The sequence below is a fragment of the Ambystoma mexicanum genome, chromosome 8, assembly GCF_040938575.1.
Source record: "Ambystoma mexicanum isolate Mex_15411 chromosome 8, UKY_AmexF1_1, whole genome shotgun sequence".
In the NCBI taxonomy this organism is placed as follows: domain Eukaryota; kingdom Metazoa; phylum Chordata; class Amphibia; order Caudata; family Ambystomatidae; genus Ambystoma; species Ambystoma mexicanum.
The window spans coordinates 309,727,170-309,743,184 of record NC_090929.1 but is presented as its reverse complement, the minus strand read 5'-3'; the positions used below and the strand labels follow the sequence as shown (position 1 = coordinate 309,743,184).

Below are 16,015 nucleotides of genomic sequence, written 5' to 3'. Positions count from 1 at the left end.
AACAGGAGGGAGACACGGGGCATGAGCAGGGGGTCGGGGGAACAGGAGAGAGACACGGGGCATGAGCGGGGGGTGGGAGGGAACTGGAGGGAGACACAGGGCACATGAGCAGGGGGTGGGGGGAACAGGAGGGAGACCCGGGGCATGAGCGGGGGGTGGCGGAACGGGAGGGAGACACGGGGCATGAGCGGGAAGTGAGGGAACGGGAGGTAGGCACGGGGCATGAGCTGGGGTGGGGGAACGGGAGGTAGACACGGGGCATGAGCGGGAGTGGGGGGAATGGGAGGAAGACACGGGGCATGAGCAGGGGGTGGGGGGAACAGGAGGGAGATACGGGGCATGAGCGGGGGGTGGGGGGAACAGGAGGTAGACACGGGGCAGGAGCGGGGGATAGGGGAACGGGAGGAAGACACGGGGCTGAGCGGGGGTGGGGGGAATGGGAGGGAGACACAGGGCATGAGTGGGGGTGGGGGAATGGGAGGAAGACACAGGGCATGAGCGGGGGTGGGGGGAACAGGAGGGAGACACAGGGCATGAGCGGGGGGAACAGGAGGTAGACACGGGGCAGGAGCGGGGGAACGGGAGGAAGACACGGGGCATGAGCGGGGGAGCAGGATGGAGACACAGGGCATGAGCGGGGGTGGGGGAACAGGAGGGAGACACGGGGCATAATCAGGGGTGGGGGAACGGGAGGTAGACACTGGGCATGAGCGGAGTGTGGGGGAACAGGAGGTAGACACAGGGCATGAGCAGGGGGTGGGGGGAACGGGAGGTAGACACGGGGCATGAGCGGGGGGAGGGGAGAATGGGAGGAAGACACGGGGCATAAGCGGGGGGTGGAGGGAACAGGAGGTATACACAGGGCATGAGCAGGGGGTGGGGGGAACGGGAGGAAGACACGGGGCATGAGTGGGGGGTGGGGGTGAAAGGGAGGGAGACACGGGGCATGAGCGGGGGTTGGCGGAACGGGAGGGAGACACAGGGCATGAGCGGGGAGTGGGGGAACAGGAGGTAGGCACGGGGCATGAGCGGGGGTGGGGGAACGGGAGGTAGACACGGGGCATGAGCGGGAGTAGGGGGAATGGGAGGAAGACAGGGGGCATGAGCAGGGGGTGGGGGGAACAGGAGGGAGATACGGGGCATGAGCGGGGGGTGGGGGGAACAGGAGGTAGACACAGGGCAGGAGCGGGGGATGGGGGAACGGGAGGAAGACACGGGGCTGAGCGGGGGTGGGGGGAATGGGAGGGAGACACGGGGCATGAGTGGGGGTGGGGGGAATGGGAGGAAGACATGGGGCATGAGCGGGGGTGGGGGGAACAGGAGGGAGACACAGGGCATGAGCAGGGGGTGGGGGGAACAGGAGGTAGACACGGGGCAGGAGCGGGGGATGGGGGAACGGGAGGAAGACACGGGGCATGAGCGGGGGAGCAGGAGGGAGACACAGGGCATGAGCGGGGGTGGGGGGAACAGGAGGGAGACACGGGGCATAATCAGGGGTGGGGGGAAGGGGAGGAAGACACAGGGCATGAGCGGGGGGGGAACAGGAAGGAAACATAGGGCATGAGCGGGGGGAACAGGAGGGAGACACGGGGCATGAGCGGGGGTGGGGGAACGGGAGGTAGACACGGGGCATGAGCAGGGGTAGGGGGAATGGGAGGAAGACATGGGGCATGAGCGGGGGTGGGGGGAACAGGAGGGAGACACAGGGCATGAGCAGGGGGTGGGGGGAACAGGAGGTAGACACGGGGCAGGAGCGGGGGATGGGGGAACGGGAGGAAGACACGGGGCATGAGCGGGGGAGCAGGAGGGAGACACAGGGCATGAGCGGGGGTGGGGGGAACAGGAGGGAGACACGGGGCATAATCAGGGGTGGGGGGAAGGGGAGGTAGACACTGGGCATGAGCGGAGTGTGGGGGAACAGGAGGTAGACACAGGGCATGAGCAGGGGGTGGGGGGAACGGGAGGTAGACACGGGGCATGAGCGGGGGGAGGGGAGAATGGGAGGAAGACACGGGACATGAGCGGGGGGTGGAGGGAACAGGAGGGAGACACGGGGCATGAGCGGGGGGTGTGGGGAACTGGAGGGAGACATGGGGCATGAGCGGGGTAGGGGGACACAATAGGGAGACACCGGGCATGAGCGGGAGGTGGGGGAACGGAAGGTAGACACGGGGCATGAGCGGGGGGTGGGGTGAACAGGAGGGAGACACGGCGCGTGTGGAGGGGGTGGGGCGGAACAGGAGAGAGACACGGGGCATGAGCGGGGGGTGGGGGGAACAGGAGGGAGACACGGGGCATGAGCAGGGGGGTGGGGGAACAGGAGAGACACAGGGCATGAGCGGGGGGTGGGGGAAACGGGAGGAAGTCACAGGGCATGCGCGGGGGGTGGTGGGGAACAGGAGGGAGACACGGGGCATGAGCGGGGGGTGGGGGAACCGGAGAAAGACACGGGGCATGAGCAGGGGGTGAGGGGAACAGGAGGGAGACACGGGGCATGAGCGGGGTGTGGGGGGAACATGAGGGAGATATGGGGCATGAGAGGGGGGTGGGGGGAACGGGAGGGAGACACGGGGCATGAGCGGGGGGTGGGGGGAATGGGAGGGAGACACAGGGCATGAGCGGGGGTGGGGGGAACGGGAGGTAGACACGGGGCATGAGTGGGGGCGGGGGGAATGGGAGGTAGACATGGGGTATGAGCAGGGGCTTGGGGGAACAGGGGGAGACACGGGGCATGAGCGGGGGCTGGGGGGAACACGAGGGAGATACGGGGCATGAGCAGGGGTGTGGGGGGAACAGGAGAGAGACACGGGGCATGAGCGGGGATGGGGAGGAACAGGAGGGAGACACGGGGCATGAGCGGGGGGTGGGGGGAACAGGAGGGAGACACGGGGCATGAGCGGGGGGGTGGGGGGACGGGACAAAGACACGGGGGATGAGCGGGGGTGGGGGAACAGGAGGGAGACACGGGGCATGAGCGGGGTTGGGGGAACAGGAGGGAGACACAGGGCATGAGCGGGGGGTGGGGGAATAGGAGGGAGACACGGGGCATGAGCGGGGGGAACGGGAGGAAGATATGGGGCATGAGCGGGGGGTGGAACAGGAGGTAGACACTGGGCATGAGCGGGGGGTCGGAGGAACAGGAGAGAGACACGGGGCATGAGCGAGGGATGGGGGAACAGGAGGGAGACACGGGGCATGAGCGGAGGGGGGAACAGGAGGGAGACAAGGGGCATGAGCGAGGGGTGGGTGGAACGGGAGGTAGACACGGGGCATGAACGGGGGGAGGGGAGAATGGGAGACCGATATTTGGGACATGGGGTACACAGCGCCACTATCTCCCGCTTACCTTCGCTCTCAGACAACCTTTCAGCGTTCCTCTTCTATCTCCCCCTTTTCAGTCTGTGCCATTCTGAAACTGCATCTGGGGAGGCATTTTGCGGACCCAGACGGGCAGCTGCTGACCCCCACTGATTCCTCCCCTCCCCAGTGCTTCCCGGCATGGCCCCCAGCCGTTACCTCCAGAGCTCTTGTCCGGCAGGCTCCCTCCTCCGGGTGCCACGGGTTGGTCGACAGGCTTTTTATCCAGAGTGGATGCTGGAGGGACTTGCAGACATGTCCCCCTCTACCATGCATGCTCCTCGGACATTTTACCACTTTCACCTGAACGCTTGATGGTTGGTGCCGGTGCCTGGCGTCCCTCTCCCTCTCCGACCTGCTGTTAATACGCAAGGCTGCTGGTATCTTACTGTGCAGGCGGCAGATCCCGCTCCTCGGCCCTCCACAGGCCACCATGTGGCGATGGTGTGTCTCCTGGCAGTCTGCAGCAGCCCAGGACGGGTTTTATGCAGGGTCTCTGTTGACAAAGCCTCTCGTTGCGAATGATAAACAAAGATGGCGGGCGTCTCTGAAAATACGACGCACTGCACGCTTCACCGCAGCCAATGGGAGAGCGCGTCACATGTCATCAAACGTCATGCAAACCGCTTGCCCAACCCCTGTCTTGCTCGCGGAGCGAACAGGGAAGTGTGTTCGCGATGCGGACATAGCTATCACTAATTTTTTTCACTTACATTTTTGTCATTTTAAAAAGAACTACTTGATGGATTTACACCAAATTAAAAAAAGCACGCTTTCGGGACCAAGCCGCCGCTCCTGCCACAAATTTGGTGTAAATCCGTACAGCGGTTTAGGCTGTAGGCGTCAGCAAAGTTTTTTCCGATTATGTCTATGGGAAAAAAAGAAGTTTTTGGACCCCCCTATAACTTTGCCCCCCCTGGACCCAACCTCACCAAACTTTGCAAAAAAATTCTGAGTGGGCCATATACTTTTGTTTTGCAAAGTTTGGTGAAGATTCGTCCATTGGCAGCGAAGTTATAAGCCGCCCAAAAAGTGCTCTTCCTATGGAAACAGCAACTTAACCATAACTACATGGCCACTACTATATATATATATATATATATATATATATATATATATATATATATACACAGAGTGTGCCCCTTTCATCCAGTGCTGTTTATGTTTAAGGATGCTGCACCAAGTGATCTATACCTGGCTTTGGAGTGCCACACTGTAGGCTACTCTCCTCCCTCTCCCACTGTGGGTGTTTGGGAGTGAGCAGGTTCCCTGCAAACCTAATGACTGCAGTAACCATAGTTCCTTGCAGCAGAATCAACATTGAATTATTTCACCTGCACTGGCTCTTTGCTGCAAGTGAGACTGCCTCCCTGATGGCATGATAAGCACAGAAGCCGGTCGGAGGTGAACATTAGTAGCTGTGGAGGGGAATTGTGCAGGGAACCAAAGTGCGCCCCTTCCATCCAGTGCTGTGTAAATATATATATATATATATATATATATATATATATATATATATATATATATATATATATATCAATTCTTCATTTTGATATGCAAGTTGAGTTTTCAATCCAATTTACAACATTAACTGACCTCAGAACCTTCTGAGCGCCGTGTATGGATATATGCTTTGTCTTTGTGTGTAAACTTTTTTCTCCATATGCCCCTACACAACAAGTGTAACTGGTTGCAACAGAGCTTTACGTTACGGCTTAGGCGCTTTGCATATGTAAAAATTAAAATAAATAAATAATGGATGGAACACCTTTCTTCTTTTAAAACCTCTGCAAAGAGAGCAAATATATGGGTTTCAGTAGATTTAAGAATTTTAACAAAGAATTACTATCTTCTTAACTAACCAATTTTTCTAAATTACCAAGCCAATCAACATCATCTGACAGACTTGCTTCAGAACCATTGATGATAGAAACAATATGCTTTGGGACTATATCGATATTAACCCTTTGGGAATACATCCCACATGGTATAATCAGTGCCCTTTTAGTAATATACTTAGTTCGGCAGAGTTCATGATGCTTAACAGCACTCAGAGCTTGAAAACAATACTCAAAGATAGACAAAAAAGTCACCATTTCTATTAGCCCATCGCTCGCCTAGAAACCATACGGTACAGGGAGATCTTTTGTTGTGAAATACATGACCTTGGTTTTGTAAAATGTTCACAAAGATGATTCACCCGTGAATACTCCAATAGGGCTCTCAAAGGTCTTTTGAGGCTTATATTCATATGATCAAGGATGATAATGTCATGTGCATGTTCCAGCCACGAGATATGGTTGTTGCCAATCTTCTGGCTCAAATTCCTAATACAATACTAAATCAAATGGCATATCAGAAATGTATCAATTAAAGTAAGAGTGGCAAAAACAATCAAGATTTATTTTTCCTTTCTGTGACAAATGTCCAATGGTAGCTAATTTAATTTCAGCAGAAATATTGGTATAGAATTGGCCTACCGTATTGAATAAGCCTGATGGAGTAGTCCATTTCTAATATTTAGACTATAGCAACATCCTGTCTATGTTATCAACTGGGACACTGTCATTGATAAATGACACACAATGGGTAGGGCCTGTGCGTCTTCTGGCTCGTGCATAAGTAACCTTTATATACATTTGTTTACAATGGGAGAACACCCCTTACGGACCTGGTCTGTAATGGGCACAGAAGGTTATTGTTCTCAGCCTAGCTGTTTTATTCAGTGAGCAAAATGGTGGCAAAAATTGGTATCGAGCATGGCAAGAAATCTAAATTAGCCGGGTTAGCTCAATCACCTCTCTGACATACTGGTATCAGTAGGGATTGTTTTCATGAGGGATGAACCCGGTTATAACTTGCAATATTTAAATAATAATTATCCATCTAAGTACATTTTATATGTCATGCAACTTTCTTGAATTAGAAAGATGTTGCATTAAGAATTCAATGCCTTCTTTTGAATTGATCAGATGCCTATGCCCACATGTTTTCCATGTTATTTCTTTATTTCAGACTGCAGAATAGAAGTTAACCAAGACCAATTTTGTTTTCCAGATGTCAACCCAAACCCCACGCCCGCACCCAATTAAACAATTAAAAGCATGTTTTCTTCCCAGGCGACATGTTTGCCAGAATAAGCACATACGGTTTAACATGTTGGTAGCAATACCGACTTTATTGAACTGGTCCTGATGGACAGTTTCATTGGAGGCAGAACTAATATCAAACTTTCAGGAAGAAATATGGAAAATAAAGAGTATAAGTGATTATGTGTGAAGATTTATAACACCTGTGGGTCACATAAAACTTTCCTCGATCTAAGAATTCAATATACTCAAGGTCTTGTGAGGTGATGGCTCTTAATGAAGGGTTTAATGCCAAGATATATAGTATTAGGGATCTGTTAATTGGCCTACCATCTTCAGAGGTGAGAAGTTCCTGTATTATAAATGAGGTAGCAGAAGAGTTCTCTAATGGATGGCAATTTCCCTTATCCTTGGATGGTTGCTGCTCACTCTCCTCTTCCTTCTTGTCCTTTAAGAAAGTAGATTCCATAATCCTGTTTCATACAGTAAATTCTCCAGTTCACAATTTAGATTCTGGCTACAGTTTCCATTGTTCGTCAATTCAGAAGAGTTACTGACCAGGAGGGCGGTAGAAGATAACATTGAGCTAGTCTTACCTTTAAGAATGCAGTAAGCAAGATTTAAACCAGCTTTGCCCTTGGATATTTTCTCTGTTTTTTTTACTTAACTTTAGGATTCTCCCATGATATAGTTTGACCAGATGGAGTCTCTACTAGTATGTGTCGGGTCGTACACCGACAGGGCATTTTTCTTTTTTCTAATCCTGTTCGTGTTTACATTTTTTTGATTTAGGTCTGCAATAACTTGATTTTGCCCAATTGTGGACATTAATTGAAGAGAACGTTGATGGAGGTGCTTATACTTTGTTCCAAAGAGTTTGGTATTTGATTAATTAAATGTCTTGAGGATAGCTCATGCAAGATTTCAATGTGGCCAGCAGTGATGTCCTTCTGATTGTTTAGTGATGCTGGGTTTGTAAATGGTGCTTTATTATTAATTCCTGAGAAGTTGATATTGAAACTGACACTAAATCCCTTGGTGGATTAGCAACGGGTGCTCCCATAAGATCAGGTAACAGCCCCTCAATTCTCCTTATAGTGGTCTATTGCTTTTTCTTTAAAGTTGAGATGTCTTGACACATCTTAATCAGAGTGTTGAGGGCAAGAACAAAAAGGTGAAGTGACCAACACCACTTGATGAATTAGGCTTTAAAATGTAGATGTAATGAGGCTATTAACACTATTAAATGACTCCATAAGGTTGGGAGATGCGATATATATATTTTTTTTATTTATTTAAATTTATATAGCGCGCAAGTAACCCATGGGCATTGAGGCGCTGTTACTTGCAAGAGCTTAGTTACAGGCAAAGAAGCATTCATCAGTACATTATGTATTCAACAGGCATAGAGCTGCTGTTTTGGTTGGTACAGTTGGTCATTACAAACAGTTTATGCACTGGAACATAGGAGATGTATTCAGCTGGTGCGAGGAATCTTATGTGAATAAGATGGTTTTTAGGGATTTGCGGAAGTTGCAAAGGGAGGCCTGACCTCGGATTATAGGAGGTAGGGCGTTCCAGTGAGTGGGTGCGAGATATGGGAAGCTGGAGCCGCCAGCTCTGGCTTTTTTTACTAATGGCACAGAAAGCATATTAGTATATGGTGATCTGGTTGGCCTCGTAGTAGAGACGGGGTGGATCCTTTGGGAGAGGTAGTCGGGGGCAGTAAGGTGAAAGCACTTGTGAGTCAGTGTCAGCGTTTTGAAGATGATCCTTTCTTTTATTGGGAGCCAGTGTGCTCGTTTTCTGGCTTCCGAGATGTGTTCTCGTTTGGCAATGCCTTGGGCTGCCCGGAGAGCGCTATTCTGAATGATTTGTAACCTCTCTAGGTTTTTGTTGGATATACCTAGGAAGAGTACATTACAATAGTCAAGCCTAGATCCAGTGATGGCTCTGGCTATGTTAGTGCAGTTCTCTTTGGAGAGAAAGGGCCTGACTGCGTTGATTAGTTTGGCATGATATGCAGCTGCAGAGGCTATAGCGTTGACTTGTTTAACCATGTATAGGTTGGAATCTAAGTAGACGCCAAGTGTTTTGACTGATTCTGAGACAGGTATTTTGATGGAGTCTATGGTGAAGTGACTGAACTGGGAGTCTAGATTTTTCAGCGGGTCGGGTGAGCCTACCAGGAGGAGTTCAGTCTTGTCTGAGTTGAGGCATAGTCCATTGTCTGCCATCCAGGCTTGGATGGTGTTGTAGAGGTTGTTGAGGGTCATGGAGTCAGTGTCGTAGTTGCCAGTGAGGGTGAGGAGGATCTGTGTGCCATCAGCGTAGTTGGTGTATGAAATGCCCATGGCGTCAAGAATGAGAAAAAGGGGTCGTGTGAAGATGTTGTAGAGGGTGGGTGAGAGGCAGGAGCCTTGGGGCACACCACAGAGTATGATAGTAGGTGAGGCGGATGCTAGGTCCGAGAATACTTGCATGGTTCTGTCTTGTAAGAAGGAAGTGATCCATGCTGTGGCTTTAGGGGAAAATTTGGCCGTAGAGGAGAGGTGGTGGCATAGGACGTCATGATCCACGAGGTCAAAAGCCGCGGATAGGTCAAGAAGTAGGAGAAGTGCTGGTTTGCCCATGTCTCTGGCATCGTCCATTTGGTTTTTCAGGTCAAGTAGGGCGGTTTCGGTCCCGTGTCTGGGGCGGAAGCCTGATTGTCGGAGTCCTAGGAGTTTGTTCTCTTCAATGAAATGTTGAACCTGTAGGTATGCTGCTGTGTCCAGTATTTTGAGGAGGAAGGGGACAGTGGTGATGGGTCTATAGTTTTTGGGGGAGGTGGGGTGTCCCAATTCCAATTCTTGTGGGGGCAGTCATTATTGTAGCCTCCACTGAGGTTTTGTTATCGTCTCCAAGGCTTTGTTGAGTGAAACCTCCCAACCTCCGTACCACTAGCTTCCCTCTGCACGATATACCAGAGTTCTTAATACGAATTTCGCCATAGAAGAGCGAGAGCGATTTGATGTTTCTATTTTGTCTATATGGCAACTGAATTGCATTCTGGGGATGCCTGCTGTTCAACGGGTGCAGACACAGCAGTGATTTTTCATTTGTCACTAGATAAGCCGAGCTGGGGGTTGTTCATTCATGTTCGACAAGGTGTTCATTTATAAGGCATTCACTCAGAGATGTTGCGATTAGAGTAAGTGTTCGCAGTACTAGGCTAGTGTTACAGAGATAGCTGTAAGGCGAGATTACCTTTGTAGTGAACATTATCTTACCCGACTACAATGGTAAAGAGCAGAGGCACCAACTTGTTCATACGTCCTCCTTCTCCCATCTGCTGACCGCAGACTGCTTCACACTAATGGGTGTAATTTTACAGGGGGGCAAGAGTGTTTGTCTCCTCCAACTTTCCTGGCACACCATTTTGTCCCCTTCATTTGCCAGAGGCCCCTTTCATTTAGATGTTATATCACCCCTCAGCCCCCCATCATTTTGAACAAAGTTACTCCACTGTCCAGCACGTGCGCTACAGCGTCAGTTCTTAACGTTTTCAGGTGAGTGGGAGGCATGGAGAAAAATGTTGCTCCACACCCTTGCATACGCTATGGGTGTCCAGTCAAAGTTTTGAATACATAGTTTTGAAATACAATACTTTCGAAACAAAAGGACCGAAAATAAAATGTTTGAATGCTTTTTTTTGTATGCATTTCTTTTTGGGTTTGCTATAGGAAAAATTAGTGGGTTTCCCCCAAAAAACAGGGGTTTGGGGGGGATCCACCCAAATAAAAGTGCATTCGAATTAATTTTTTTCGATCCTTTTGTTTCGAAAATATTGTATTTCGAAACTATGTATTCAAAACTTTGACCATAAACCTACGCTATGTCCGCAGCCTCAGCTGTTAAGGTTTTCAGGTGAGTGAGAGGTGTGGTTTCGAGGAACAGGTCGCAGGTAACTCTGAAAATGCACAGCCACAAACTCCTTTTCAGACTGCTCCAGATTTTGCTCCAACCTCCGCGCACGTGCTACGTCAGATTTTAATATTTTCAGGTATGTGGGAGGCGTGGTTTCAAGGGAAAGGTCCTGCTGGCTTAAAACTGAATAAGTACAGCCACAAAGCCCTCTGCAGACTGTTCTGAACTGTGCTCTAGACTGCGCCTAATTTCTGTAAGAGCAATTACTGAAGTCGTGAATGGATAAAAGAGCTTTTCAATGTACTGTAAACAAGTGGCTGATACTCTACCGTTTGAAGTAAGGATGTTCAGATTGTCGTTCCCAAGCCAGAACTCCGTCAGCTGGCTGCCAAAACCTTTTTTGTATGCGCTCCAGTTGCGTTGGAAACCGACTGAACCATCCCATCGTCTTTGGAAGACCTGAGAAAAGAATAAAGGGCATGCATGGATTAGAGTTGAACAAGGCCAAGAATAGTTATGGGCACTAGTCGAAGTGTATGAAAAGAAGTAGTGGAACTATGTTCCCTGCTCGCCTGCCCTGCTCGCCACAAACCCCATCACAATACCCCCTTCCACACACAATACAAACCCACAAACAAATACGCCTGATGTTTAAGGGAACGTTCAGTGCAGTGCACAGAAATGCAACTTTCAACTGCTTCCGACACTTATTTTAAAACAAATCCATTCTGGGACTGTTTTGTTTTAAAATAAAAGTATAGAAACAGTAAAACGGAATAAAAAAATAGAGGAGCACCACTCCCAACCGCTCCCACCCACTTCGACCACTGCTTATGGGTCTATGAAGAAAGCTTTATTTCTGTTCAAAGCAAACAGCTCTTTCTCGCTCCCACCATTTGTATTAGATTCTGTTGCACACGTGTATTTCCTCCTTGTCTTTTGTGAAAGGATATTTTATGGGAGAAGGAAGAATCCAAAGAAGATATCACTATTCTTAAATGCTTCTTTCAAGGGAAGTGTTTGACTGCTTCTGTGCTAGTATATGGAGTGGAGATTTAATATTACTTTTCTACAGTTTTGCGTGACGTGGCAAAGCCTTCATTGCCTATGAAGGAACAACAAGATCGATCAGGTGTGAAAGTTTCCAGCACAGGAAGGCTAGATTAAACTAGAGATAGGGGAAAAATGCTTGAATCACATTGAAACCGATCTAAATAACAGAGATGAAATCATCTTCAAAAATTGAAACCCTTTAAAGTTCCTACTTGAAATGCTCTGAAAGATTCAAACTCTGGTTCAAGAGACTCGAGCAGAGAACAGTTCCGTTTTTGCAAAACCGGATCGAACATTCGGCAGCGTTCTCTGTTTTGCTTAATTTATTTATATTTTCTCTGATATTAGACTTTCATTCAGATTTAACCTGATTTGAACCAAAAGGTGCTTACGATTGAAACTATTTCAAACCAATTCAAAGCGCAAACAAGGGGAACTGTGCAATTTTGCAGGTTTGAATCCTCTCACGAGAAAGCTCTTTCGTGGCTTGACTGTTTCAAACTGAATCAAGCGATGCCTACCTACACGTCTTAATATGTACTAACGCTCTGAACGATTTCAAAGCACATTCTAACACAATTGTGGGGTGAATCTGGTGTTGATGGGGAGGAGGTTCCACAATCTACAGTGAAGGCCTGCCCTCTGGTTTTCCTTTCTGCACCAGCGGAGCTCAAGTCTGCACATGTCCTTGCTGATGGTGGATCGTAAGCCATTAGAGACAGTGAGTTTCTCAGTGCGGTAGGTTGAGGACTTCCGGGCTGCATCCTTGTAGATGATACAGCAGGATTTGAAGATGATAGTTTGATTAGGGTTAATGGTCAAATTTGTCGAGTTCTTTGATGAGTCACGCTGGCGCATGGGGGACACACCTCAGGGATACCAGGCTAGTCGCTGTAAAGCCTTCCAAAAGTGCATTACCACCATCCAGGTGGGAGAGGACCAAAGCTTTGACAGGCGATCTGAAGCTGTTTTCTAGGATGTAGGGATTGATGTTCCTGCAGGAGGGAAATGTTGTACAAAGCCATTTGTGTCTTCCTTGCTATGTGCTTCTTGAAGGAGATGTATCTGTTGATGTCGAACCCATGGGACTTGTCACATGTGGCCAGCTGGGGTGTGAAGCTCTCAATGTTTAAAGCAGAGAGCCAGGTCTGGATGTCAGGGTATTCAGTGCTGTTGGTCAGCAGTAGGAATTCAGTCTTGGAGGGATTGAGATTCAGGTAATCACTGGACATGCAGGACTGTAGTAATGTGAGGCAGACCTTGAGCCAGTGGATGTCTTCAATAGAGAATATCCTGAGGTAGAGCTGTTTGCCATATGCGTATTGGTGGCTATGAATGTGGTTCACAGCCACGATTGCTCAAAGTGGTTCAAGGTAAAGGGTGTGCAAGGTTTAGTCTTTGGTGCAATGGCCATTGAGGTTGGTTGTGAGGGTGGTGTTGAGTTAATGGAGAAGCCATTTGCAGTCCTGGTTCATCTGTGGTAAATCATGTGGGGTGGAGGTCTGCAAGTTTTCTATGAGAGCCACCAATGAGAATTTCTTGAATGATCTGAAGGCTTGTTTAGTGGGTTTCCAATGAGTGTGCTTGACTGAGGTGGTATGAATGATTTCAAAGGGGATTGCCAGATGGTTCAACCAATCGAGTGGGATTTCAAGAGCTGTTATGGAAGTGTGGGCAGGGCAGTGATGGAGGTTTACAATATTACTATTCTTGTTAGTTAGTTCTTTCATCCGTCGTGTGAGGTTCACAGTGTTGACAATGCAGTGGACATTTTCCTTCATTGAGTTGGTTGCTCGTTTGCCATCGCTGCTAAAGTACCTATGCAAGATGTTTATGGCGTGCATGAGAGACATGGTGGTGACCAAGTCTGTGAAGTCTTCAATGAAGGAGATGTTGAGCTTGTGTGATCTATAGATGAGGTGGAATGGGACTGTGTCCATTGGGGAGAGCGGTAAGTGGCAGGAAAGGTTTTCAATGGAGCCGATGGTGGCAACGACCACCTTAATTACTGTAGAATGATAAAACCTTTGGTAGTGGAAGACATTCCTAAATAGAAAAACCCCTATGCTACAAGGGAAATGCTACCATGCCTTGAACTGGTAGACCTGCATCACAGCACCATGGACACTCTGAAAACCACCTCCAAGCTGGGAGCAACTTGTAATATTCTTTTTGTATGCCCGGAAACCATGGACATGGGGAAACTAGATTAGGTATTGTGATTTGGACCTTCGCTCCTCTAACGCTGGAAACCCTCTGATGGACTCTGCTATCCTGAACCTCTTTTGCCAATAATTCCCTTGCTTAGTTATGCCTGACCACTGTAGTTATTCCTTTAGCCCTTCACTACAGAACACAAATAAAATGTTTTTATCTGCTATATGTGTTTGTGCGTGTGTGTTCTCTGACATTTTGGATAACTATTACTCTGCCTTTATTCTGAGATAAAAGACACTTAATGTTACTTGAATAGGAGTGTGGGACATGGGACTCATCAAAAGAGAGCTTAATTTCTCTGAAGGTTATAATGCTCTCCTAGTACAAGAAATGAATAAAAAAATAAAGCGTGCAGGGGGCAGAGATAGCTCCGGACCAAAGAGCTCATATTGACGAAGAGCTCCAGTGGAACATTCACTAGCTGTGCCACCAGAATCTTCCAAAGTGCAGGCCCCTGCATGCAGATGATGGTGGGCTAAAAGGTGGGGTGGGTTGGTCTGGTATGGCTATAATTGTGGCTTTGTGAAGGTGCCTAAATTGGAAATCTGGTGGAAAGTGCCACACAGCTTTCTGCTTGCTGCAAGCAGGATGGCACCAACTGCGAGTTGATCTTGACTCACTCGGTGCAAGTTAGATGGGATGTCTACTGCACACAGGACTTGGTCCGCTTCCCTTGCTTGTGCTGGCAAGCCTCCGGGTTAACTTGTGGGACTTAATGCATGCCTCGATTTTCTGTCATGATGTTGGGAAACTCATGGGAGACAACAGCTCATAAATGGACTGAATGGCTTAAATGTGACCTGCTCCACGATTGTCCCACTCAACGGAAAGACTTAGGGTCAAGTTGTGACACTGATCCAAGGGTATTTCTGATGCATCGGGTCCTCAGGTGCTTTCAGCAGATTTGGCACTCACTCTGGAATGTGATTGAAATTTGCATTTGGAAGTGATTTTGACCTCTGTTTTCTTTTTTTGCCTTTTTCTCTTTTGCCCCTTGACCCCCAAAACTAGCCCACCATCTATGCCTTAAAGCTAAGGATCCAGGTACTGGTGGGATGCCCCCCAAAACCCAATAGGTGAGAACCCCCTTGGTGGTGCAGATTTTTTAAACAATGGAACCCATGACAAAAGAGTTGTACATAGAGTGCCCTCACTATGGTGCTGATGGAGAACGCAGGCTTTCCAGAAGGGACCTTTGACATTTGAATTTGCTTCAAAAGGACCATAAAAAGGTAGAACTATTAATGCCACAATAGGGGAAGAATTGAAGCCACTCTCTTGATGTTTGACGAACCTGGATGCATCGGCTAGTGACTTAAAGGAATAGGTAGAAGGTTTAGCAGCAGTCGGGACTGCAGTGGATGGTCTGCCTAGGCAGGGAATGCAGTGTTAAGCTGTGCCATTTCCTGGGGCACACATGTTGAAAATAGGGTTGAAGCCATAGAATAAAAGCTTTGGGAGGGTAATGAGGGAATATTGGGCATCCTGAGACGTTGTTGGGCATGTAGGATGGGGTAATTTCCAGAGGGAGACAGCGACTTTTGGATTCATTTGAAAAATTGCATACAAACGTCAACATCAAGACTACAATGGAGGCATGGGCAAGGAGACGAGGTGAATACATTGCAAAGATAGTCCTGAGGAGCCCAGAGATAGTTATAGATCCAATCTGAAGAATATTTTGTGCAGAGAATGCATCAGGTGTATAGAAATCCTATAGGCAGTGCATAGGAAGGTAGCACTGTTATTCTTAATGCTACTGGCTGCTGTTAAATAGATGATTAGTGTTGAGAACAGCATGTTGATGGCCTGCTTTATTTAGTAAAGCTCTATGGTTGAAAGAATTGAGTGTCATTTCTAAACCACCGGATTTTAGACGCAAAGTGTGAAAACGAGCTTTGCTCTTATGACCCGGGGGATGAGGGGTACAGAATGGGACATACATCTCTGTTGTGCATTCCTGCTCCACCTTCAAATGTCACCATGGTATTCCACCAGCATGTACTTCATTCTGGAGGAAAAGCAAGGAATTCCTGTGGAATCCACCTGACTTTTAACAACTGGTAAAAGCATGCAAATTCCTTAGTAATCCATTTGGAATGCTGCCATTTAAAGTATGGGCAATTTTGCCTTTGGTTTACTCTTTTCATTGCCACTTTGTTTTGGAAATGACCAAAATTGCACAGCCGGGACCTTTTGTACTTAAGGACAAATAGACAAGGTTCCCCTCAGTGAGATTTAGGGTCTTTGTAGAATGGCCCCCGCTGCATGTTACAGAAAGCACACGTGCCTGTGCAATATACTGTATACTGCTGCCTGGAGGCTTTCTCTATTTTGCACTGGCCACACATGTTTATTCACACAGGACATGGTGGCCAGAGCCATTTTGG

General features: G+C 48.5%; 1 protein-coding gene across 1 annotated transcript in view; it reads right to left on the bottom strand.

The window, feature by feature from the left end:
* LOC138471867 (ficolin-1-like) overlaps positions 1 to 16,015 on the bottom strand; it is a 323,001-nt gene that overhangs the window by 86,503 nt on the left and 220,483 nt on the right. The window contains exon 8 of the mRNA XM_069609726.1: positions 10,685 to 10,814. Within this exon, the coding sequence (XP_069465827.1) occupies positions 10,685 to 10,814 (130 nt within the window). The remainder of the gene's footprint in view (positions 1 to 10,684; positions 10,815 to 16,015) is intronic.